At 39.6% G+C, this 27564-nt stretch overlaps 1 protein-coding gene across 4 annotated transcripts in view; it reads left to right on the top strand.

The window, feature by feature from the left end:
- The first annotated feature begins 266 nt into the window (after positions 1–266).
- CNKSR2 (connector enhancer of kinase suppressor of Ras 2) overlaps positions 267–27564 on the top strand; it is a 217540-nt gene continuing 190242 nt past the window's right edge. For all 4 annotated transcript variants that reach the window (XM_026062859.1, XM_026062858.1, XM_026062857.1 and 1 more), the window contains exon 1: positions 267–330. In XM_026062859.1, coding sequence (XP_025918644.1) covers positions 267–330 — 64 coding nt within the window. The remainder of the gene's footprint in view (positions 331–27564) is intronic.

Genomic DNA, 27564 nt, shown 5'->3' with positions numbered 1-27564 from the left:
GCAGCCGCCTCCTCCCCCCCCTCCTCCTCCCCTCCGAGCCGGCAACATGAACTGAAATCCCCAGAGACGCACAGAGGCGGCGAGCGAGCGGCGCGGCGCGGAGGCAAGCGGGGATTTAGCGGCTTTCTGCTCCCCTCGGCCGGCGGGCTCGGCAGCGGGGAAGCCTCGCGGCTCGGCGGAGAGCGGCCCCGAGGCGCCCCCGGCCGCGGCCCGGCCCGGCCCCGCCTGGCCCCCCGCGCAGCGCCGCGCCGCGCCGCGCAGCCCCCATGGCGCTCATTATGGAGCCCGTGAGCAAGTGGTCGCCGAGCCAAGTCGTCGACTGGATGAAAGGTGAGCGGCGCTGCGCCGTGCCCCTCCCGCGTCCCCCCTCTGCAGGTGCGGGCAGCTCCGCGGCGCCCTCCGCGACGGCCCCCCCTCCCCGGCACCGCCGTCTCCCCGCGCATTTTGTCTGTTTTTTGGGGGGGAGGGGGGAGGGAGGCCGTCGGGTCCGTGCCGCCGAGGCGGGGCGAGGCGAGGGGAGCGGCGCCCGGCGCARCCTGCGCGGAAGCGCGGAGCGGGGCGCGGGGGCGGCTGGCGACCCCCGACGGCCGGAGGGGCCGGGGGAGACCCCCGATGGGGGGTGGTCTGCGGGCGGCAGCCGCGGTGTGGAAGCGGGGCCGGTTCCCCCCCCCCCCAAAAAAAAGCGAGGGAGCGCGCGGGCTGCCCCTGGCGCAGTGGCTCTCCAAATAAAAGTTTAAGGCTGCTGTGTGCGGGGGGTGCGGAGGGCGCTGCTTTCCGCGCGTGGCCCCGGCTCTGCCGTGCGGGGGCGGCGGTGTGAAGCCGGGGGGTGCGAACCGGGGGGGCCGGAGCCTTTGGGGGCGCCCGGAGCGGCCTTTCCGCCCCCGCCTGCGGAGCGCAGCAGCCAGGGCCCTGCCCTGAAACGAGCTCCTTGTGCCGGATATTCCTGTGCCAGCTCCCTTCCCTCTGCCGCCGGCACCTAAGGATGGCCAGGCTCCGGTTCCCATACCGTGCAGGTCACGACTTAACGAGCCGTTATTTACATTAAACTGGAAACGTGTATTGCACTGGCGTTTACTGATACCGCTTCTCCGCCTTCTCCTGGTTCCTYACCTGTCCTCTTCTCCCTTCCCCCAAATAAAGCCCAAGGAGAATAAAATTTAGACTTTGGGGAATATTTTCGTGTTGTTCTGTAGACACAGGCGTGGCTTTAAAACTGTGATTTAAAAAGTTTTTTTTTTATTACCTCTAATCTAGGCTGCAGCTGTGTTTTGAATAAATCGCCATCTAGTATTATGTATCTTTTTATAAAGATAGAATGACCGGATGGTTACAACTTTTGAACAACTGCTACATTGTGGGAGTTCTTTACAACATGCTGCATGCTACTAATGTGACAGTTTCATCATCCTTAAAATTTYAGGCATATAGCATATGTTTTCAGTTATTCCATCCTGACATTTATAGCCATCATGTTATAATTATGTTCGGTAACATATAGAGTTTTGCTGCTTCTGAAGCACTCTCAATCCATGGAATTTTTTAAAAAATAATGTGATGGTTCATCGTCTAAGAAATTGGCAAATATTAATTAAAAAACTACAGATGATCAGTATTAAAATCAAGCCACTTTCAGCATTAGAATGTTTTATTACAGCTATTTAATTTTGAACATTTTTACTTCTAAAAAAAGATTGTGTAGGAGTTATTTCAAATTGATGTCTGACATACCTCCCCCATATTTCAGGCATGCAGAAAACTAATGAATTTGCAGATACTGCATTTTTAAAACCCTTCAAAAATGTAATAAATCAAATATTTTTCATAAATGACAACTGGAATATATTATGTACTCTCTTTGATATATTGCATCAATATAAAATCAATTATTTAAAAACAACAGGCTTGCTAGATAAAATACTGTATTAAAATCATGAGGCTGTTTAACTCTTTGTAATTGGAAGCCTGTAGATCCACAGACCTGTAGATCTGTTTTTAAAAATAATTATCTGAACTTTAGGAAAAATAAATTATTGCAACGACTCCTAAGTTTTTGGTTACAAAGCTTGCTTTCAAATGTTTAAACTGTCTGTTTTGGTGAGAATGCTCAATTGCTTCTCTGAACTACTTCCATTCTTACTGAGCAAACAAGTATATACTGTTTCAAGCCTTCATTGCTTGATTTTATATTCTGAATTGCAGATGAAACTTCATTTAGGATGACAGGCAAAGAGCTAAAGCACCTGCCTTTGACTAGGACTGTTCAAGGACAAACATCTATCTAGCTAATATAGCTTCAAAAATTGAGCCTAGAAATTAGTAAGATCAGCAGGGGTGTGCAGGTCTTGTTCTACCTGATGGATAATAACTTGCAAAGTTTGGTAGGAAGGGCTGTAGTGGACAGGGGCAACTTTATTTTCCTTGCTTTTTGTTTGAAATATTGCAGAACATTGATCTTGAAATCCGTGAAAAAAGAAGGTTTTTCCACTGCTTTAAACACACTATTTCCCCAAAACTGCATTACAGAAAGTCTCAAAAATAGCTAATGTGTGTTTTAAATTGTAAGATGTATCCAAGATGGATAAATGAGTAAAACATGAATATATCTTTCTCATGAAAACTTTGGGGTGAGTGCATTAGTGGTCTTTGCATTAATGGAAGTCAATCCTCATTTGCATAAATTACATTAAACTGCTAGAATATTTTGCTAAGTTACTGGGGTTATTTTACTGAATTTTAAATGCTGAACTTGGTTTTAACCTCTTATTTAAAATAAGTGCTATATTATGTAATACATCTGCTAAGAGTAGCTCTTTAAAGGCATTCTTCAGAACAAATTGCAATGTTCAAAGCAAAGTCTTTTCTGAAAAAGGAAAATCCTACTGTTCAACATTGTTTACAGTTATCTGAAAGTAAGCGGAAATGAAACACTTTAGATTTTATTGCTCTCAGTGTTTTTGTGATGGTCTTGCTGGTATGACCTGAACGTTTGCAATAAAAGGCCCTGTCTGGAATTCTTTATTTAGGTGAAAGAGCCATTACATCAGTGGCATTTTGTTCGGCACAATGATAAAGCACTGGGCCTAATGTTAAAGATGTGTGGAACGAAGATGGAAAAGCTTTCCAACTTGAAAGTGTTATGTAAAAGTGCTGAGCTCCCAGTTGGATGTCTGGCTAAGGAGCAGGCTCAAGACCCATGGGTATTCGTTGAGTAGAGTCTCTCAAATAGATTTTAATTTCTTAGTTGCTTAATATACACAGTTGGTCTATGAATCCTTAATAGTGTATGGACTCTTAACTCTGCTCATATACAGAGATGTGCATGGAGTTGGTTTGGCAAATAAGTGGCTGTCTAAATTTTTATCTATGAAAATCTATACAATAAGAAGTTCTGGACTAAAGCATCCAATCTTAATCAAAAATTTATAATTGAAAATGATAAAAAAACCAGAGCCTGTGTCAGCAGATGAATTTTTGTATACTTTAAAGTGAACCCACCTACAGTGAATTAACTGTCATAGAGCTGAAAAGCAATTGGATTAGCTCTTCTCTCCCATGGGATTGCATATTGTATGTGGAGGATAAAATGAATACTGAGGTGGATTCAAACTGTGTATTATTTTGCTTTTTGTATATTTAGCACTAATTTTAAGGGCCCTGCATGGATCAGTGAGCTGAAACTATGTCAATCAACTCCTCTGCCTTTCCTTTTGAGGACATATGTGGATTCCACTGCAGTGCTGTAAGGTGCTGACACATTGCACAGGCGATCACYGTCGAACATCATGGCTTTCGCTGCCTTATGTAGGGAACATGTCAGATATGTTTCACATTTCTGAGGTCCTCAGAAAACTCAAAAGCAAGACACACAATTAAGTGTGTCCTGGTGTTTGGAAAGTAATTGAGTCTTGTATTTTTAAATTCCTTTTTTTTTCTTTTTTGAGTTATTTATAAGGGTTGCAGTTTGATAAGGGCTTGATACTTTTAACAATATTCAAGTTTTAGTTCAGTGCCATTCTCACAATGGCAGAGTCTGGTAAAAAATGTAGTCCACCTGGAAAAATCTAAATTACTTTATCTAATGAAGCTTAAATATTTGTTTTCCGTTTGCTAAATGGCACTTCATAGAGCAAATGTTTAATGGCTGTTATGGCAGTCATTGAAGAAGCTGAAATCTGAGGCATGGAATTGCTCTAAAGGCTTCTAATACTAAGGAATGTGGGCTTTTTACCTATATAAAGCCTGTTCACTGGCATTTAGAAGGATATATATATATTTAGAAGGACTGAGAGAAGAGAATGTGCTAGCAAATTGAAAGCAGAGTGGGAAAGTTGCCCATTTAGCTGATTTAATATTGTGTGGTTTTAAGAACTGAGTTTCTGTCTACTCGTCATGTACAGAGATTCATGTGCATTTTCAGCACAATATATGTTTGCACTGGTGTCATCGTTGGCTGCTGACAACTATGCTCGTGTTAGTGTAACTGGCATTACATGTTCTTCTTCAAGAAAGTGCAAGTGCTTGTTGAAATGCTCTGAAATGAAAGGCTCTAACACTTTATAATAATAAAAAAAAGACGTTGTTATGGGGATCCTTTTACACCTGCTCCTGCTTGTGCAGAGCCCTGTGACTTTGGCGGCAGTACATAGATCCTGCTGGAGCTCCTGAACTATCAGGTAGCAACAGGGAAGCTCATCAGCGAAGGCACCAAACCCTCTGCAGATCTGGTATCTAGCCGATGGATTGGGGTAAACAACACTGAGAATGACTGTATTCAGGGTCACTATCAGACCTACTTGCAAAGCTCATTTTTTTGCCTTGGCTTTCTCTAAGTTTCTGTTACCTATAGACTTCAGAAGGGAACTTTTTCTAGGATGGACTGTAGTGCCACAAAAGCATATGAGCATCTAACTTACAGTAGGGAGGAGGTGCACTTGCACATATGCATATGCCTCACTTCAGGCTTTCACATTTATCTTTCTTCTCAGTTTGCAATAATTTATTGAGTTAAGATGCTCTCTTATGCTACTTTTTTTTTTTTGGTGGCTGCCTTTACAAATGTGAGAATTAGAAATAATGTGCAAATAACAGAGTTGTCTCTAGGAAACAAAAGCTGGATATTTAGTAAGTATTAAAAATACTTCTATTCCAAAACTTTTGTTCCTTGTGAAGGTTGTGTAGATGACTGATGAGCTGCAGAATAGTCATCAACTTGACTAGTCATTGCTAAGTGCCATGTATGCAATAGATCAGGTGTTTTACATTTTGTCAGCACAAAACCAGAGATTTTTCCAAGAAAACTGAACTGAAATTCTGCACTATCAGAGGGTACATATAGTACTCCATGAGCTTTTAAGTGATGCTGTTAAACTGAGTTATGGCTCTTACTGTAATACCTAGCAAGAAAAGCTGTGGGTAAAAAAATATGAAATAAGGCCATATTTTGGGCTTAATTACAATGAACTCCTGAAATCTTTTTCATTTATAGCTCATTATTATTCCACTTGTAAGAGAGCAATAAGAATTTCAGTAAGATATGTTGGGGGTCTCTTTGGAGGGGGGAGTTTGTACAAAGACTGATAGCCAAGAGCCAAAGCGTACTATTCCAAACTTTTGTTTTAAAGACTCCAGTTGTAAAACCATAGTGTAAGCAACACTGTAAGACATCTCTCTTTAGTTTATTTATTTTTTTCTGTGAATCTCTCTCACTTTTTGTGTACCCGCATGACATCAGGAATTTTAATAGTTTCAATAGCCACCCCATCAGTTACAGTTATCTGTTTTAGAGCATCTCAGTTTCTGATTAAATACTTCAGTAGCATTGCTTATCAGCAGAGAACAAAACTAAAATTGAAACTCAAATGTGACAATGCCTAACAACCCGGGTGTTGCCATAGCAAAGACAATGTTACATAAGCAGCCACTCTGCAAATAATTCATACAGCCAAATTTTAAACATAACATGAAAATTCATTCCTAAATTAATAATCTTTCAGGGAGGGAGCTTTCCTTGATAAGGTGGTCTCACTCATGACCAAAATTAACATGCTAGTTGCGAAGCTCTTTTAACGCTGCCCCTTTACACCTTTATTTTGTTTGAACACATTGTTCTGTTTCTGAAACATCTTTTAGTTTAAATATGGCCTCACAATATGTTTTCTCAAGTGTTTTTCTGCAACACTTCATTGAAGTTCCATATTCTGATCTTATTCAGATTTATTTGCACACTGCAGTATTAAACCAAGCAATTTAAAAATGCCTTTTCTGGTTAAGGGTTGTCAAGAATTTTTTTGCAGGGCAGAGATATAAACCAGATCACTTTTCAGATGAGAGTTTTGAAATATATATATATGTATTTTTAGAATCTTTGCTGCTAGTTGTCTTTTAGTGGTCTGCTAATAAACCAGGCACTTTTATTTTGTAAAATCCAAACTGACAAATGGTCCAGCCTTTCTGTCTGATCCTCAGAAGTGTAGATAACCATAACTTTACTCTCAGTAAAGTTACTGTAGGATTTGATTGTACTGTCTTTCTCAGAGTCACGCAGTAGTATTTGTTACTGATTTCAAAAGGATTAGGACAAAGTTGTTTTCTGAGAAAATTCTTCATGCTTGCATTCAAAGGTATGCAACTAGAAGAAAGAGAAAGTTTGTTCTTCAGATTTCTATTCCATATAGTTGCTGTTTCTTTTGCAAGAAGTTACCATTTCTTAATTAAGTCATAGGATAATGATGTTGATGATCACCATTAATAAATGCTTATCCTTTAGCAGGATAACCTAGTTTTAGAATTCTAGGTCCAAATAAAACAAAATTTTACTAATATCACAGTTGCTGCTTAAATAATTTATTTAACGAAACATAATGCAGTTCAGAAGCTGAATAGTTATTAAGACAAATGCTGTAGAATAAGGATTCCCAGATATCTTATTAAAAAGAAACTACCATTCTGGAAGGGCTGTGTAGCGAAACTATGAAATATCACAGTTTCTCATTGTTCTCTTCCATCTTTTCAGATGCACCTACTTTTTCTAAAAAGACGAAGTATGGATATGGAGATCAGTTGTATTTTTCAAAAAGAAAATGTTTTGAGGCCCAACCTTTGGCCCATGAGATACTCAAAATATAGAGGAAGGCAACTGCCACACGAACCTAACTGCAGCACTGTGCAGGGAGTCTAACTTCTGTGGTTGTGGGACAGCTGGACCGAGCAGGACACTTGCTCTGAGATTTGAAATAGCTGACGGTCCAGCAGCAAGGCTCTGCTTCTCCCAGTAATGCTCTTTTCTTGCAAGTCAAGGGTGAGRTGTGGGAAGACACCAGCGCACCCACGACCTGGAGTGCTATGCAAACATACACTCGTGCATACCTTCCTCCCCCACTGTAGATGAGGGTTAGGAAATGCCTGGGAGAGAAAAGGAATTTTTTCTGGAGGTTTCCAGTGTGGGGAATTATGCAGCAAATTCCCCACCGGCTGTGTATCAAGTCATTTTAAAGTACTGGAGGACTGAAAATCTAGCCCTTTGTGTTCTGCTTAGCTGCCAAATAACGTTATCTTTGAGAAAATAGCTGTGGACATGATCTTGTAGGGTGTTCGGCATTTCCTCCCTCCCCCTCCCCCCCTGGTAGAAATTTAGGGCACTTGATACCTCAGATGATGTGTTTAGGAGAGTAATTTTAAAGTGTTTGGTCTTACATGTTTAACATCTGCTACCATACCATACGGTGGGAATTTCCAAGTAAACTGTTAATTAATATATGAGCATACCAAAGCAAGCTGTAATTAAACTGTATTCAACTGAAATACATTATTTTAATAAAGTAGGATGTGAAGTGCTGTAGTTTTGTATTATACCTTTTCTGTTCTGTGAAGAAGAGGGCAAAAACTTGCTGAGAATGAATTGGGTCTTTAAATTAAAGGTTAAAGTAGGTTTTTTAAATAAATGGTTTAAGACTCACATCAGCATCAAACATCCATTGATTTAAATGGAACAGGACCATCTGCTTGGTAATGGTGAATTTTTAGATTGTGAATGCTGCAGAGACCCTGCTGCTAAGGTTTTATTGGAGTCTAGAGTGGCATGTGGGGACCCCATATTTCCATCTGGGAAAGCGAGGACAGAARCCATGGGAGATATGCTGCATGGGTAGCCAGTGCACATACAGTTGAGCCGTGCAAGCATGTGAGCCATTTTCATGTAACTTCAGATGTCAGGCTGATGGGTACTCAGGAATCCCAGAAATGGCCAAAATCACCTTGGGGAAAAAAAAAAAAAAAGGATGCAGCCTAAAAACCCAGGTGTGTGGTAGCCCTGTGGGCTTCAAATAAGAGGTCTGGGAACTTCAGTCCCTGATCTGGAGGCTGGATGGCACTGGCTRCGTCATGCCTATGCTGCTTGGGCCGGTGCCCCCTGTGGAACAAGCTCATCCAGTGTGATCTGGCTGAAATGGTCTGGAGGAGCACTGGGGTGGGAGCTAATGGCATGCACGAGCTGGAGGTCAGTGCTGGGACCTCCTCTTTGGCCCTCTTCTGGGTAGCAGGACAGGCGTATGCATGGGTCCTGCTGAGCCGCCAGTTAGGTCGCCTCCAAAGGGCTCTTACCTCCTGCAGAGCATGGTCGTTGGCAGTGCAGAAGTTTGTAATAATCCTGTTTTTGTTAAACTGTAAAATTTATTTTTAGTTTGGCCAGATCCACTGATTGCCAATAGCTACATCTGGAAATGACCTATTTTAAAATAGGCTCTTCTTCCCCGGCCTCCCCTCCTTTTCTCTTTTCCTTCTCTCCTCATAATCTTCACACCAGTAAATAGGTGAAGAAAATCTTCTGCTGCACAATGAGGCCAGGCAAATATAGGTGGGACATTTTAGTGTTGTGTGAGTAATTCACTAGGTGGCATTCCTTCCTCTGGGTCAACATGGAAACCTTGCACAGGAATTAAAAGTGAGCAGAGTGTTTTTAGGGAGATGTGAACCTGAAATCTCAACCCCCAGGTGTGGTTGCTGAAGGCCCACTGGCATTCTTCAAAGCAGTAGGAAAGCTAACGCTAGGGCCCTGATTAAATTCCGTTTTAAAAATTAAATCTGTGTAACTGGATTTGTCTCATTGGTATGTGAGTGGCATGTGCCTTCCTTACTTCCTTTAATTGGTGCATAGTTTTCTTCATTGCTTTCACACAGTTGATATTTTGGCTAGGTTTCCTACGACTGGCARGGCAGGGTGCAGTGCTTGCCCTTGTTTTGTTTCAGATTTTCAAGACATAGTGGTGCAGGGGCTGACTGCAAGCAAATCAGAAGTTGCCCTCTGAAGAAATAACTTCCACTGTTGTGTATATACACTTGTTCTGCTTTGTGTAAACACGCTAAAAACCAAGCAAATAGCAAATCTCTTCTTTTCTTAGTCTGAGTGAGCTGCAGGATCCAAAAATACCTTCCTGTGCATGCAGCCCTGGCTGACTACTAGATGACTTGTTTATTGTTCCCTTATTGTCACGGGTAAAGCCCTGGCTCTCCTTGTCTCCAGCTCTCTTAAGAGAGCAAGCATGGCGCTTTTTTCTTTTTTTTGGACTCRTTTTGTTAGAGCTAATCTAAAAAAATTACAGATCTGTTAGTGTATTTTTATTTTTGTAGTCTGCTTGCTTTTTTGTTTCCAAAACTGTCTGCAAGTACACTGTGATGAAGCATTAGTGCTTTTCAGAGAGGTGTTTATTGCCTTGTTCAAATATTGTGGTCATACTGTTGGTTTAATCTTGAATGTGAAGACTTACTGTTTCTTAAATCTGTCTTTGTGCCTTGTAGTACAGTCTTGAATGTTGTGCCCCACAAGTCCTTTTGAAAAGTGTCTGTGATCRGTAATTTCACTGGTGTGTGCTAGTCTTTCAAATCAGACATATTTTTCATTACTTTAGCCATTATTTTAAACCGTATGGATCTTAGCTGTTTTATGCAGTCTGTGGTCAAAAGCCTATTTCTGGACCCCTGATAATTGAGTCCAAGAGCAGGGTGTAGTGTGAATAATTTGTCATGCTCTGTGTGCAGATTTGAGAGAGAGAGAGAGAGAGAGAGAGAGGTTCAGCCTGGAAGCATAATCATTGCACACAAGAAATTTCCATTTAAGTGCCAATGTGAACGTTGAAGGAAGGAGGACAGTTTCTCATCAGAAAAATAAAAAAAGTTATGTATAAGACAGAGCTCCTGGATAGCAAACAAAGTCATTTTTTAAAAGGACCAGATACTGCGTAGCTTTCAAAACATTGTTTTAAATGTCTGATTTAGCGACTTACATTACTAGCACAGCATTTGAATGCATGCATGAATTATCGGGGAGCTACCCTAACCAACTCTAGAAAATAAAATGGTACTTATACATAAAACTTCTGTGTTCCTACAATTAGCATGTTTCCTTGTGGGTTTTTTTGTTTTTTTTTTAAATAAAGAATTTGATGTTCCTGATAATTACGTTGGCTTACATCAGACAGTTGAACAGTCATGGCAAAGCTAATGAAGGAATTCTATCCATCTCCTTAATGGCAATGTCAGTACTGGAAAATGTTCTTACAAGCATAGCCACCCAAGGTCTTGGGGGAAAAAAGAAAAAAAAAACCCTTTGTGCAAGATAAAACATCAATTTTCTACAAAAATATTCCCCACATATTATTGGGTGTATGTATTATTCACTAGGAGAATAAAAATGAAATTTGTTGTGGAAGGCTAAGGGTAAATTGTCAGTTACTAAAATTTTACAAAGTTAGTGTATAGAAAGCTCACAGATTTTTTGTTTGTTCTGCCTTGGTTGATAAAACCTTTGTCTGTTACTTACTTGGATGTCATTTAGTTTAGTTAGTTCTTCATCCTAACCATCGTCCTTCAGCTCACTGTAAGCCCCACTGAACTACTCCATTATGAATTGGAGGTAACTAATGCTAATGAGATATGAATGAGTGAATCTGAACAGGCTGGGCAATCAGTTACTGCCTCTTCCGTTGATATCAGATCACAGGATTTTATCAGTTTTCCGACATAGGGGGTGGTGGTATGGAAGTCTGAGCATCCGAATGTGTTGGATTGTGGAACAGGGACTTGAGTTTGGAAAATACTGTGTCCTGAACACTTTTTTTCTTTGCAAGTCAGTGCAAACTCCTGTTTAGAAAAAKGAGTGCTGTGTGCATAACAGGATAGCTGAAAATACAACTTCATTGTGTGACATGTTCCTTTAAGGAAACAAAAATTAGCCAAAAATTAGTCTTCTAATTAAAAAAGATAAAGCAGAATAAAAACATTGCTGTCCAGCTCCATATAAAATAAATAAAAAACCCTTACTTTGCAAAACATTTGTTCTTCAGTTGATAATATATTGCAGACTGTGGTGAGAATGGTGACATTTTAGATCCAAATGAAAAATGAACTTGCTCATAACTCTTTAATTACATATGTATGAAATTAGTTGAACTAACAGAGGCAGAATTAAATAACATCTAAGAAATGTAATGTTGTCATTTCCTTAGATTTCCTCACTTTATACATGTTTAGTAATGTGGCCTACCTTTTACAAGATAATTGACTTAAAAGCAGACAGTTCTATTTATCCTTAGAATTAAAACTGTAAATCTTAAGCCTGTACTCTCTCTTATATTGCTCTAAAATACTGAAAGGAGTTTCTTGCAGAATACTGTACTGACAAATCTTATAAAATCAAAATTCATCTCATGGATGAGTTAAAATGAGACTGTGACCTCCAAAGGAAAAGATTGATGTGTGTCAGGGTTTAGTTTGAATCAATAAAATTGTTTCTAAAACTACAAATAGATCTAATTTACTTTTGTTTTGGTAAAGAAAATCTTTGAAAGTATTGAGGCAGTTCATAAAGGTGTAGCTCAAAGTTTATGAGTTCAGATATCATGAGTTATGATCTCAGTAATGTAGGATGTCATAGCCTACTTTCTAGAAAGGAAATRGCTGGCAGATTATGGTAATTTTAAAATGAGTAAATAGATGCTGTAGTTTTTTAGTATCATGATTAGGTATTTAAATCGCAAGAGGTCATTTGTTCTTGTTTTACTGCTTACTGTTTTAGGGTTTTGTGTTTCTGTTGTGGGACAGCACAAATCCATTAAAAATCAACCATCATTGTTGAGAAAAATAAATACATGTGTAGACCCTCTAGAAGAATACATCCTTCTTTCATGTGATAAACACCGTAAGGACAATTGACTTGAGCGAACYTTTGATGAATTCCTTTTAATGTTGTTATCACATGACAGATGGGAAGTAAACTAGCTAGGAGTGCAGAGAGGTCGTGTAAGGCCAGCTATAACGAGTTGTCTGCCTGGCTTTTTAGTGTTTTTCTTTTTCTTCCCTTAATGACTTTTTGCTGTGGCGTATGTGACTTTAAGTTTGCTCTGTGCTTTCTAATCCAATTGGTTTTTTTAGTCAAATGAATGGKTTTTTTTTGTTTTGTTTTGAATTTTAGCTTTTGTTTTTAGCATTAAATGTGCATATGTAATTAGGATATGTTATTAAAGATTAGATTCTCACAATGGGATGTGTGCCAGCTCTTGAAATTAAGTCATGCTTGCCAGGAGATAGTAAATAATAAGCTTAGTAAGGTTTAAAAGATGTGTCTTGCAAAACATTAGCTCCTGTAATGATTGCAAAGTGGCAACAGTACATAAATATYAATTGTTTTTCTCCAATGGATCTGTCTGAATACAAATTTTCATAATTTGAATTAAATTTTCTTTTGCCAGTTTAATGAAACAAGCAAGAAGAGATGTTTGTCTTTTGAAAAACCATCCTAGAACAATGCCTTGTTTTGAACTGAAGGGGAACAATCCTATATTCATACAATATCTTGTAATCTTTGTTCCCAAAACCACTTTAAAAATGGGAAACTGCTGCCCAGTGAATCCCCATTCAGCTGCAAGGGGGAGTCTTGGATTCTTAGCTTTGCTTTTGGGGCTGTCTGTATTTTTGTTTTTCATTTTATCCAGAACCTTTTAATACTCCCAGGAACAAGGGCTTAGAGCATAAGGTTCGCTTTGCTGTTAAATACCTTGGGGACTGCAACACGYGAGCATTCTGGTTGCAGAGGGTGTGTGTGTGTGTGTGTGGTGTGTGGTGTGCCCAGGCTGGCACAAATGAGGGGTGAGGAATATGAGGCATAGGCAGGACAGCATTTGGAGACAAGGATGGGTCTGTCTCCATGCTAATTTGATCAGATAAAACTCTGTGCAATCACACCCTAAAAGATTAAGAGTGACTTCTGATGAATGTAGCCTTAAATGCAGGCTTCTGATTTCTGTCCTTAAGTGTATGAATTTTTCCATGGTTCCAGACAAAGTAACTCCTCTGCTAATAATCTGTGGAGAGGGTACTTTGGTGCTTCAGATGTGTTTCCCGGCCCTTGGGGGAGAAGGGGAGCTGGGAGTAGCCCTTCTGCATAGCCTGAAGGACAAGAGAAAGTGGGAGCGGGATGTTAGGATGCACATATATGACATAGAAAGTGGAGTACTTTAAGTGGAGCTTAAAAAGAGAGAAAAAGGAGGTGCAGTGCATACACACATGTTCTCAGTCACTTTTTTTTTTTGGTTGCATTCTTTTGTCTTTTTTTAGGATATATCTGTAACATTTTTCAAAATTGTGTGTATAAAGCAAGACTTTGACTTGGGAGCCATGTGATATRAGATGTAACCCTGGGAAAGAGCAGTTGCTGTTGCTAATGAGCAAATACTTCATTTACATTGATAAAACAAAACTAGAAACAAACTAGTAACAAAGAAAATGTTATCTATTCAGTAATATGGGGATGTTTTCCAAGTAACCAAAAACCTGTAGGATCTGGTGCTGAAATTAAGTAGCCATTATGCAAAGTAGCAACATATTATTATGGGTATCATGCTGCCAGAGGCACCATCTTTTGTCTAAAACAAAAGTTATGTACTCATTACTGAAAGTCATTAAAAATCCTACATACCATTTGGTAAGAAATTTTTCCTTCTCCTGTATGAACAAAATTATGGAAATGGTACTCTATACCACTGATTTTTTTCCTCTGTGGTACTGTACTCTCTGTATTCTCTCCTGTAATATTGTTTTGTGTTACTTTGGAGTTTCCAGTATTTCAGTGGTGGGTAAAGTGGCTGCTCACCACCTACAGTATTGCAGAAAAGTGCCCTGTGTTTCTGTCATTATAGGGGGAGGGAGGAAGTTGAATGCATTATCTGATCTTTACTTTAGGTGCACTGAAGCACTCCTAAATGACTGGCTTCTTTTTTTAATGAAAGAAATTTGTCTTGTAACGGCTTTATATGCCCAGCTAATTAAACCCACTCTGTTATATTACTTGCTCTATATCCTGTTTGGTATGCAGAAATTGTTTGTTCTTTGGCAGATTTGTTGTTGTTAGTTTTGTAGGATGCCACTGTCTTGAATTTTATAACTTAGAAATAATAAAGCATTAAGGCATTTTATATATTTGAAAATACAAAGGTTTGTTAATCATTRCTATAGAGAACATATTCAGTCTTGTGTAGTATCATAAAATACAATTTGTTCCACATGCATAAATGCCTCTGCTTTATGGCCAGACTAAGTTGAGGGACATTTAGTGTGATACATTAAGCTTGGGAGTATGTTTTAAATAAGAAATTGTTACAATACACAATATGCCTTTGCTAGCAACCTTTTTAAAAGCTATCCGGCAGGAAAAATRCCTTTTTTAGTGAAGAGACAGAATTATCTAAACTTTCTTAGGCACTCTGTGTTGGCTGATGCCCTCTGATTATTTGAAGCCTTGTATGTTTTTCCACTGGCCTCCTCACTGCAGTGCTTTGATTTCTTCTGTACGGATCTAAGTGTGCACAGGTGGGACTCGAAGACTGCCGGGCCGCCTGTCACTCCTCATTTGGGATCTACAATTCTGAAGGACTTTACCCAGCAGGAAAGCCAGRTTGGCTGTTGAGATGCAGCCACCTCCTAAACAAATCAAATATACCCTACTTTTCCTCCTATCTTTTTCTAGTGCCAAAAGCTGCGGGGTGGACTAAGGATTAATAACCCTATTACCTTTTGTCCCAGCTGGCAAAAAGTCCCTTGAAAATTTCTTTGATGGTCATGTTGGTGCAAATTCTGTAGCACATTGAAAATAGAAAAAGTTATTATCAGTGGCTTAAAATTTCACAAATAAGGCTACTATTCAGTATACTGTTGCAGAGCCTATTGGCCAAACAAGTTGGGGGTTCATTGCAAATATAGTAGTCTTAAGAAGTAAAACCAAACGCCCAATCAAACATTCCTCTCCCCTCCTCCAAAAAAAAAGGGGAGGACTGGAGAGGGGCTTGAGCAGGCATCTTTTCTTCATCTCTGAGCAGAGAATATCTTTATCCCAAGGACACTACAGTCTGAATGGCAAGGCAGAAAAGGCAAAATGAGTAAGGTTATTCAGAGGGAGAGATCTGGTAACCAAATGATAATTGTGCACAATTCCTGGGCAAGCAGTAGACACTTGCTGTCTGCTTAGCCATTTTTCTAACTGAATGTAAGATGAGAGAAAAGGTTTGTAATCTGTAACACTTTCCTTTGGCGAGGCTTGCTGTAGGAAACTGACTGGACGCCGGTTGCCTTAGGCTCTGTAACATGTAGCCCTGTGTAATCTAGTTTAAGTYGTACATGAAAGAGAGAGAGGAAATTTTTGAATAGAAGGAGAAAGACAGAGAAGAGTACTGCTAGCTTTTTGTTTTATACAGAGTATCGATTAAATGATTTTGAGGAATAGGAAACCCTTTGGTATAAAACTCCTGTCTGCTATAAACTATAGGTCTGTTGTGATCTTGCTCAGTGCTCACCACTGTTACAATGGTAAGCAAGACACTACAAGATGACAAATTTGTGTTCATTAAAAATCACCAAATACACCTTCAAATCTGTTTCAGCAGCTACTTGAAGCTGTACGAGAAATCTCAGAGTGTTTTGACAAAGTGCTGTACAGTGTGTTGCTGTGGATATGAGCAACACAACTGCTGGATTGGCATCCTATTCATTACAAGGTGGAGGGGCCTCAAGTATGTATTGCTTAGTGAGATACGAATTATGAGCCTGGTCATAATAGGACTGATTTTTAAAAAGTAAAGATTTTTAAAAGTGCTCTACAGTTGAGATTAATAGATCCTCTGATGAGTCTGTGTAGTACGTTCATGTACTAAAACTAATTCAAAATATCAGTTGGGGTACTGCAGGATACTCATTAATAAAAGCATAGTAGATATTGACATCCTTGTAAGCTCTAGCTTTTATTTTCACTGGAATTTGTAATGGCTTTTAAGGGAATGTTTCAATGGTAGAGTAGTCAGTGACATTCTCAAGGAAAATTTGAAATGACATCTTAGAGTTTGGGACTAAGCCTTTTTCTGTTCTAAAACTTGCATAAAAGAATTAATTGCATTAAATTGTTGAGACCGGTAGAAAAAGAAGCAAACCCATTTTAGCAAAAAAATAAAGTAGAAAAATGAAATAACTAATGTGACGTGTCTTGGATAAACCGTGCCACATTTTTCTTTTTTATTTCATAATGGTAACATATTATGAAAAAAGGTTATGGCATTTACCATATGCCAAAGGGTCTGAAGGCAACTTACTGGGAAGAGCAGGTAGGGAAGCTTTTATGCTTTCGGTAGAGGGAATAAAGAAGGCTCTTCCCAGGCTCTTGCTTTGGCCCATTGGAGCCAGGCTTCAAACTTGCCAGGGTGTAGAGGTATGCCTGGGGATGTGTGCACAGGTATCTAGCTTTCTTGCTCTGTAGTGATGGCAGCTAGTGTCTCTTCTTGAGGGAAATGCATTTTTTTCTCTGTTTTGGGGGAGTTCAGTGTCGCCACCTTTGCTTCTGGCGAGAGCCAGGGACCAGTGCGCAGCCGTGCCACGGTGGAGGAGGACACATGCCCAGGGGCACTCTGTGCCCCGGGGGCTGCCCCAAGCCCACAGGGCCCACAGGCCAGTTACTATACATGTGTGCCTTTCTTTTGGTATTAATGGATTATTAATGTGCTTGCTTGGGGTGAAATCACCTGGCACGAGGGAAAGGCCTGCATCCAAGCAGCGCACTGTCGGCCCGCATGGCTGACAAAGAGACCACGTGCAGGTTGGCTGGCCTGTAGAAAGCAAGGGAGTTTTAATATTGTGTTTTTGATTAGAGTTGGGTTCCTGAAATTGGTGGCTGCCTGGGTACAAAAGTGTGGACTGTGCGGAGCGGAGGGAAACCAGAAAGCCTCTGTAGGTAGGCATGAGCTGAAACACCTGTGAAATCCTTTAAAAAGGTGCTATAAAGAGTGACTCTGTGTAACCTGGGCTCAACTACTAGTTCTGCAATGTGCCAATTCTGACCTAAGCAAAACAAAAAAGTCAGTGTATTAGTTACCTAGCAGTATAGCAAGACACTCTGTAACAATTGACATTTTTATCGTGTTTTCAATGCTCATTAGCACTTAAGGTCAGTTGTTAAAGGACTTGAAACACGTTTAATCACAGTATCTTTTCTTAATGGTACTAGTCACTGGTGCAAAGCTTGTAAAACTGCACTGTGATTAAATGAAAAAATATCTTGTAGTTTAACTATCTGACTTGGAATGCTACAGTTTTGAGTGTTTAGATTACTGGCCCAAGCAAGCTACGTTCCCTTCTCCCTGAAATAATATTTTAAACTCTTGAAATCTTGAAATATTAATAAAATAATTCCAGATGACGTGCAGAAGTCTGAAAGTCAGACCTTCTTTTACTGCCATTAAATGATTGGTCATTTTTAGTGTTTCGCACAAAGATGACTACTTTTTCTCGTGACTGAAACTAAYGATATCCCATCTTCCAAAGGTCTGCTATTTAATGAAATATTATAAGCATGATACAGCATTGGTCCTATATTAGTCATGCATCCACTGAGTTGCTTTTTTTTCCATGATACTAGTTAGGTATTCAAAAATGTTTGGAATTGATTTCCGACTAACTTAAAAAAACAGATCTCTCAATTATAAATTAAAGGAAAATTTACAAGCCTCAGAACTTTTTGAACTACTGAAGCAAATTTTTTATGTTTTTAGCTTGATATCCAAAGCTTTCCAAATAACAGTAAAATAAAATGACTAACACCTTCAGGGGTCTGTAATTGTAGGACCTTCTCTTCAATTGAAATCTGTTCATCTGCACAAAATTGGCATTTAATCAAAATAATTTTCATTTAACTATTTGCATTTTAAAAATTCAGAACGTGYAAAAGAATAAAGGCAAATAGTCATTTCTGCTGGCATATTTTAGGGAAAGCTGAATGGAAAGCCATGGAAAATATCAATGATATGCCACTAATCTACCCACATTCTTCCCGTTTTGTATTCTAAATTACAAAGGCCTGCCCCAAGCTGTGGTGGTAGAGTTCTTCGCAATGAACTGTAGCTATAGGGATTTCTGCCAGCTTTACTAACAGTGAACATAGAGATAACCACATACCCCTGGTGATGCCTAGGCTGTGCATGGCTGAGCAACACATACTGTCTGACCTCTCTAGGGAAAAGGCAAGCTGAGATGTCAAACGATGGTTAGGACAAGCAAGAAGAGATTTGGGGCTATGGCTCTTTGCAAGGTCTCACTCTGCCTTGTGGGGAGCAGGCAAGTGACCGGCCAAACAGAGGAGCTCCGAGCAGAGGGTGTCTGACAGGTCTGTGGTCCATACAGATTGGCGATAGTCACACCAAGGTCTTTCCCAGCTGGAGAGTGTATGAAGCAGGGCCCAAGGTACCTGCTCTGCAAGACATTATTGCAAGCAATATTGCATATCTGGGAATAGCAGTGGGTTAGTATGGGGAATTAGGGGAGAAAGATAGGAGATTTCCGTGATTCATTCCTGGTTGTTGCTCCCAGATGCATTGGTGTGGTTGGGACCTAGCAGCGACAACCCTCTTTCCCCTTGCCTCAGCCACCCACAGAGAAAGACAGGAGCCCCCTATGACGAACGCTGCAGCAGATGGTCTTGGGAGGAGCTGAGATGCAGGAAAATAAACCTCTGTTTCCTACCATTGCTGAAGGGTAATGTTTTTGTTGAGAAATAACTGTAAAACCTGACCAAGAAAAACAATACCTTGTTCTGTTTTTCCTGCATGCTGATGAAGTGCATTTTCCTACTAACATTTAGAGGGTTCTGAATGATGAGAACTGGGTTTGCAGAAGAAAAAAACCCTTCTTTCTAGAGATTAGCTTCCTTCATGCAGAGGGGGAAGAACAACCTCTCTGCAGGCCTGGCCAAGTTGTAACCTTGGTGGTGGATGGTGGGGAAGGTGAAATCTAAGAGTAAGATGGAAACAAAAAAAAGGTACTTATTGCTAGAATTACATCTTGTTTTTGTGTGTTTGACAGCACAGAAAAATATTTCATTAAATGAAAAAGGGAGAAAAGATTKTATGTGCTTTACAGCCTGTGGAATCCTAAATATATGTTTATTCTTCGCAAAGTGTTTTGAGACCTTCAGATGTTGCAAGTGCCTCACAGGGAGATGCCGGGGACCTTGCCTATTGAGAATTCAGTGTGGGATTTGGGCTGGAGAACTTCTTCCTGTGTGTTGTGTATTAAATTTTTATTCTTTATGCAGAGATTAACTCCTTGAAATTTAATTACCAGTATTGCATGTTTAAAACACTGACTGATTTTTTTTGTTTGTTTTTTAATATGTAGAATGAGGAAAATCCTGGAGACCAAAATCATAAAAACAGGAATCAAGTTATTCTAACAACATTAAAGCATTTCTGGAGAAAAACCAAAAGTGAAAGAAATCAGGTGTTATGGTTGTATAAAACTATCTTAGAATTAATTTTGAAACATGTTCATATGCATTTTAACACTGACTAATATTATGTGTTTAATGGAAAAGGTTTTTTGTAGTATCTCCAAATGTAGATGCTTTTGAGATATTCACAATGTTATAAGGTAATTACATTAATTTCTGGGAGAGACTGCAAAGTGCATGCTTGGGTTTGATGTTTAAACCTTCCAGAATATTAATTAAATTATTTAGTCTCTGCCTCCTAGCAACTGAATGGACACGAGTAACTCTGCAACTTTCTTTTAGAATTAGAACTTTGTCTCCTAACAGCGTGGCCAAGCACACCCTTACATAAAGCACCTGAGTGGTCTGCTAATTTCCAAAGCAGCATTCACATGCTTGAAGGTAAAATCATGTACAGTCTGGCAAATGAGGCCCATGTTTGAGAACTACAGTATAGCTGAAGTGAAATCAACCTCAGAAATCTCACTCCAGGGATTTTCTGATTTCAGCTTTTCTACTTGTGCAGCTTTAATACTGCTTTGTGCTAGCATCTAGCATTCAATTTAAAGGTAGTTAGCCCCTAGTTACTTTATTAACAGTGATAGTTTTCTGGATGGCCAGTAGCCATGAAAATAATGTAATAATGAATAGTCCTGCAAAAGTGCATTTGTATTGACACTCTTGTTCTTCTTTATCTGGAATGAAAGGTTTACTTTCTGAAAAGCTAAGAAAAGCATTTTTTTTTAATCTGTGCACATTCAGAAATGTTTTTAGTCATTCTCATCCAAAGCCTTTTTTGAAAATTAAACAAAAATAGTGAAAAAGTAATTTATTTAAATTGTTTTAAAAAGTTTGGGCATTCAGGGTGCATTTTTTTCCTCAGGATGGGAGGAGTCCTTCTTGAGATGATTTAGAAGGTATTGTTGCTACCAGCTGTCTTAGATACAAATTAGAGAAAAACTCATTAATTTACTTAAGAATATTCTTTCAAAACTCAAAAATGTTAGCAGCTACAGATTTAAGTTTGACTGTGAAAGCCTATAATTCTCTGTGTGCAAATTAGCCTTCTTCATCCTATGTGCAAAAAGAGGAGGGGAGAGACATTTTGGGATGGAGTTCAATAGCGTCAGGCCAAACACTGAAAGATTGTTTGCACAGCTGTATTTAAGCAGTGACAAAACTTTTAAAGAACCTAGTGGGGGAAAAATGAATAGAAACTCCTGTTGGCCAGAGCACTGAATTTCCTGGACAGTGCTCAGGGATGTTATGAAGTCATTGCACATGCTGGGTCAAGGCTTTTACCCATATTTTCCCCTTGCACTTGGGAATGATTCATGCTTTGCTTTTTCATAATAATGTAATTGGCTTAAAGCATCTAAACAAAATTCTGTATCGGTGAATAATGCACTGTAGTGTACTTACCTATAACTTCAATTAGGAAACCTTTCCCTGCCAGTGAACTGATTCACCGACGGAGAGGAGACAGCATCTGTGTATCTGTCTTGCTTCTTTGCAAATTGTAGATTATGAAACTGGACTACTGAGCAATAATTTAATCAGTGGCATCAGAAGAGCATTAGCTCCATTAAACATTGGGTCACCATCAATGTCAGAGAAGTATTAAATTATGGCTTGCAACTTAGCAATACTCATCCAAAAGGCAGTGCTTAGGTTCTTGGCAGATATATAACAGTTTATTATGGAACAGATGCTTCAGAACTTAACATATGACTAAAGTGTCAAGTTGTGTCAGAGAAGATGACCCACCACTAACATGGTGCTCTGACTTTGCGAGACACAAGTTAAGGAACGGCTCCATACCTGAACAGTGCAGGTAAAAAGAGTTTCGTTCATGTTGAATGCTTGGAAGTCAAAGTACTGCTTTGTCTGCCAAGGACTGGCTTATAATATGAATTGGTTGTACTAAAATTTTCTTTGCAAATGATGGAGATGCAGTTCTCTTCCTGGTAAGGAGGGAAGATCCCAGCAGACTGCTCAAAATATGAATTTTGGGGTAAAAGAAACATCATTTTCTTTCTTGTTCTGATGCACCATGATATTGCTGTCCTGATATTTGGATGATGACTGATACCTCTACTGCTAATCATTTTTTTCTGAGCAACAGCAGTGAGGTGAAACTAGTAGCACTCTTTCTGGGTGGTTTCACTGATGTTAGAAGCAGCTCTTATGCCACASTTAAACTGTCAAGGGTCTTGTCAGTTTGCTGTGCAGCTCCTGCCACTTCGAAAAGCTGTGTGCTGCAGGAGATGCTGACCTTGAGGCTGTTCAGGGAGAGTGAGGAGGATAAAAAAGGGATGCTAGAAGAATAATGGTTTTCCCCTTCCTACATAGCTGCAAAGAGAGCAAGGAAGGGGGTAAAGAAGAGAGGGAGTGGGTTGGGCTGGTAAAGTAACAGATGTGCCAAGGAAAATAAGATGGGTTTTCCAACTGGGAGTCCTACCAAGACTTCGCTTTGCATCTGCTGAAGGTGGTGGTTAGGGATCTCGCCAAAATTTTGCCCACGGTTACGATTTTCATATGGGACTATAACCACAAATTGGCCTCGTAGCTTTGTTGGAAGGCACCTGGCAGAATATTTCAAGGACTGCATCATCAGTGTTCAGGTGTTACCAGCCAAATTCTTGCTGCCAGGCAAAAAACCATAGTCCTCCTTTTGCTGCTAGAGTGGGCTAAGGGATGGGAGTGCTGTGGTCTCTGGTGAAGGAACCTAGGAAAGCTGGATACAAGGTAATAGTCTTTAAGGGAGTAATCATACTGTCCAGCTGCAGGATAGACTGATTGAGGGGTTGGGGCAGTGTGTTGCAAAACCACTCAAGCAAGCCTTCTTCTGCTTCTAATWTTCACGCTTACTAAACCCTAAAATTTAGTATGTGTTTGCTTGTTAAAAAGCACTGTTCCAGAAATCTGAATGTCCCACATTGTTATGCTGTTATTTTTCTTTTCAAAAATATATGAACAACTTCCTGGAATTTTAGTATTAAAAATAGTAATCTCAAAGCTTCCAAAACTTTTTCCATTTTCTATTTTTCTCCTTATTACAGTCATGAAAGTGACCATTACTTGGAGAACCAGGTCTGAAGGGCATTTAGTAGAGCATAACCTGTCACGAGAAAGGTGAATTGCACCTTTTCTGTATGGATGTAGAATTTCCATTCCCTATCTACAGGTGCTCGACTTTGTGCATGCTTTATTATTTTAAACCCAATTCTATCTGAAATACTTCAAATTGGTAAAGAGAGTTAAAAAGAACTAGAAAATGTTATTATTTCATAACAGGAGGTTAAAATGATTTATAACCACTAGGATGCATGTGATGCAATGCCAGATCAGAAAATAGCTGTATAAATACATATTTAGTGGACTGGTTGGCATTTAGAAATGATAGTGGAAGTGGTGCATTTGGAACCTTAGAACTTGGAAATGAGTATGTCCTCTGTCTTTCAAAAATACCACCCTTTTAGTCTCACTGAGGTGGAGAAAGTTTATTTTTAACGGGACCAGAGAATTCTGTGGCAGGTGACAATGACAATTATTTCCTTCAGCCCTATAGTGCCAAGGAAGGAGGCATGCAAAGTCAGCCAGAATTACTATGATCAAAAAGCTACTAATTTATTTAGCCTTTACAGCTATTTGAAAGGGCGTCTAACCTTAAGCTTCAGGTATACTTTTTGCAATAAATATGGAATAAGGATTCTCTCATACAGTAAGAATATTAATACGTATAACAAGTCTTTTTAAAATCTGCAGGATGAAAATTCATTCAGAACTTTTTTCTACTTTTTTTTCCCCCAGTTTTTGATTAGATCTAGCTCAGGTATTAACGGAAATAATTAGTATTTTATACTGGTGAGCCCTTTCCAGTACTATTCAATATAAAGTAAACAATAGATACTTAAATAAGCATGAGCTAATTAACAAGACATAAAGGTATACTATAATTGGCTATAGCTGACACAGGAAGTGTTTAAACAGATTTACCTCCCAGAGATATCTTGTAGAAATGGGCAGGAATATCCATGATTAGGACACTTTATTTCATGCTCACTGATAGAAGTATATGCAAGTACTACCAGCTGTGGATACGGCTGGTATAAAGGCATGGGTATGAAGGATGAAGATCACACAGAGAAAGCCTAAGCTCAAAATGAATTCGGTGGTAAGACTCTCTCTCTATTTTTTTTTCTATTATTTAAAAAGCARTAGCAACAATATAGTAGAGCTTCTCTGAAGCCTAGTTAAATCTCTACCCTGGTTGAGTTTGCTGAGCCTTCTGCATGCCTTGGTGCAGGGCTGTTTGTAAGTACTCCTAACCAAAACTCATGAGAGTGTCACTTTATTCTGTATTGCCTTCTGTGTGGATGTGCTAGTATGAGTCTTAAAGCCTGTGCTGACATTTGAGTTTCCATCGTGGGTTTTTGGCCTCCCTCTGTGACTGCTTGGGAGGCTGACAGCACCATGCCTCTTCCACCTTCCCATAGACAATATGCTAAATGTTCACTGCAAAGCAACAAAGTATGGAGATTTCAGGTTTTTCTTTGGGTTTCCCAGCATTAGGCCTCTGAATTGACTAAGTGAATGTGTGTGCATGTGTGTATTAGAAAATGTTGGTAGTACTAAAGGTACAGTGTTTTGCACAAGTGTATGTGATGTGTAATACTAATATTTAATGAAGTAACCTCATAGGGAGAAGTAAGAAATCTGTACATACCTTGGCCCATGTTTGGGAAAGAGGTTCAGGGACAGAGGTTTCCTACCACTAGTTTAGTGCTATGCAGTTAATAGTTAAATTGTTACTAATTTTGTGTGATGCATGCACACATTATTTTCCATGTATATTTTCATTTCTCTTTCCTGGGGGTATAACACTGATGAGACTCGAAAGAGACTAATATGTCACTGCAGATTAATTCAGTCTTTGAAGGGTCTAATTCCTAGTTACTGCTTTTTGCTCATATGGATAAATTGTATGAGCAAGTGATTATGCAAAATGAGAAACTAGCTAAAGTATAACTTAAGATGTCACTTCAACATAAAGATTCAAAGAATCTGTATTTACAACATATGCAAAGCTGACAACATTATTTAAAAAAATATTTTGCCAAAGAAAATAGCAAACTAATGAATGTATTTTCTCATGGTCCTGTTGTGTGGATTGCACTCCCAATTTACAGATTTATAGTTTGTATTATAGATTTTGCATCATGGAATGTAATTTTTTTTTTTTTTTAATGAGAGAGAGAATGGAGAAGTGCAGGCATATGAAATTGTCCTTGTAAATGCATGTATTTTTGTGTAAACCTCTCTACTTTGGATATAATTTCTAGCAGATTGTCTTACGAAGAAGCTTAAACAGAAATGTTTTTGACTTCTCAACATAGACAGGATCTGTGCATATCAGAAAGTAGTATAGCCGTAGTTGTAGGGCTCTTTGTAAAGTTATTTGAACATATTCTGTGCAATTAAGGGTAATATAATTTGACTTCTGTCTCCATTCTGAAACCCTTTCGGAGAGATGGCAGATAGAGCCAACATACACTGGATGTAGTGCTGGTACTGGAAGGAAACACACATGTGGAGGAAGAAAGGATAATTTGGAGCATGGATGGAAGTCATCATGGAAGCACTCCCAATCAAGTCCAGTATCTGTCCCAGCAGCATCTGCTATCTTTCTCTCAGAGGTTCAGTTGTGAGCATACCAATACTGAGGAATCACTGGTGTTGCAAACTACATGGCATTGCTTTTAGCCATGACACTGGGGCTTATGAAAGCCACAGACCCTGTGTGATGGCATCACCAAGCAAATCTTGAAGGCTCATCTGAAGAGATTTCTCCAGTGGTGGGAAGCACTATAAAGCATTGATGTAAACCAAAGTTTTGACAACTGTTGTATTATTTCTTTGGGGACACGCTGCTTCAGCTTGCTCTGAATAGATAACAGTCTAACATAATATATGCTTGGCAGCATAGGTGGCTTTAGCTGCAAAGAACTGCACTAAAGGCTGTGGCAGACCTTGTATGACTATTTTGCATAATAGCATACATTAGCCCGTGGGAGGGTGAGAGAAGAGGAGGGCCTGACTGGTTACAACAGCAGTGTGTCTAATGTAGCTGCCCAGAACACCCTGTAACGATGCAAACATGCGCGGGCATCTGAAAGAACAACCAGTGCTTATTTACTTACTCGGTTAATGTTAAGGGTGTGCTTGGCTTACAGAAACATCTTTTGACTGTCTTATAAGTTATACTTGTTTTTTCCCTTTAATATATGATTCATTTCTATTTCGTAGCGAGGTGGGATGGTTACTGAGACATCTGGAATACCACTGTAAGGAAGTGATGAGTATCAGAAGTATAGCTTTCCCTTTCTTAAGACACTCCTACACTTATCAACAGATTTGACCAGTGATTTTAAGTTACAGATGTTTCTTTGTCATGTGGAGGGGGGTGTACAGCTCCTTCTGCCCACAGCCGTAAAACCGTCCCAAATCTCAAACTGTGCTGAATTGTGCTAACTTCTGCGAAAGAGAACGTCGAGCCTGGGAATTGCATGGGTGTTGCAAGAAAGAAGAATTAATGGGAGTTCACTCAGAGTTTGAAGAAGCTTTCACTCCTGCCTGCTTGCTGTAGGCTTGGACACCGGATGGCTTTGCACTTCCAATAGTCATATGTGCTAGTGTGAAGCACAGCTGCAAATAATCATGGGAGATAGTGCAAAGCTGTGGAAAATTGGACTTTCGTATCTAAGCCCTAAGGGGGTGTTTCAGCCTTATCATCACTTCTAAACTATTAAAGAAGCCAATACCCCACCTATGTGGACAAAGCCTCCCCTCCTTAGGGGATGCGGTGGTTGCGTTGCAATGCTCACAGTCGTGCTTGGGAATCTGCGAGTTTATCGTTGCTGTGTGGTGCAAAATGGTTCAGCAGGCAAGTATGGTGCATTAACATAATCGCTGTCAGAGGTGCAAAGCCATGGCCCCAGGGCTGCAGCAGATCTAGGGCTAGTTTGCTTCGGGCAGACTACACGCTCCCTAGCCATTTCCAACTCTCTTGCACTGTTATATTGGTGGTGCCCTTGAATCTGGCTGGTATCGACTTCAGCATTTTTTAGTATTTTTAGTGCTTGCTGCTTACTTGAGAGATGTGGTGGAGAGGTAATAAGGCTATATGCTGCTGCATGGGCAGTTTTTCTCTCTGTGTAAACTAGTGGTGTGCGCTTTTTGTTTGCAGGTACCAGAGTATTATATTTTTGGTGAGCGTCCAGTTTAGCAATAAATTGCATTTTAACCTTGTACAGTTGCTTCCCACCGGTGCAAAGAAACACTGCTAGAAACTGGAAAGTCAGAAGAACACCTGCTGAGAGAAAATTCTTGTTGTGCTTTTTCATATATTGCTTTATGTTTTAGGGGGAACCAATTAATAATAAAGTTACTCCTTATAATCTGATGCATGGTAGTGAGTTCATAGAAAGTATCAAATATCCACAGTTAGTGATACAGACAGACATAGAAGACAAAAATGGAAGTGTTTGAAATTTAAATTTGAAATCTAAGGAATTTATAATGCTTATTGAAAAATACTTGTATGCTAAGGTAATTGCAATATAGTCTAGTATGCATGTGATAATTGGAACAGACAGATAATACTTTGAGGAAGAAGTTGAAGATTGATTGGCCCAAGAAGGCCTCCTTTTTTATGAGGGGATCTGCAAACTCGAGCATACATGAAGAAAGGGAAGGAGAGTTAGTATGTGAAA

This window comes from Apteryx rowi, unplaced genomic scaffold (genome assembly GCF_003343035.1).
Source record: "Apteryx rowi isolate R43461 unplaced genomic scaffold, aptRow1 scaffold_194, whole genome shotgun sequence".
Taxonomy (NCBI): Eukaryota; Metazoa; Chordata; class Aves; order Apterygiformes; family Apterygidae; genus Apteryx; species Apteryx rowi.
Note: the sequence above shows the minus strand (reverse complement) of the source record. Positions and strands in the feature narration are given on the sequence as shown.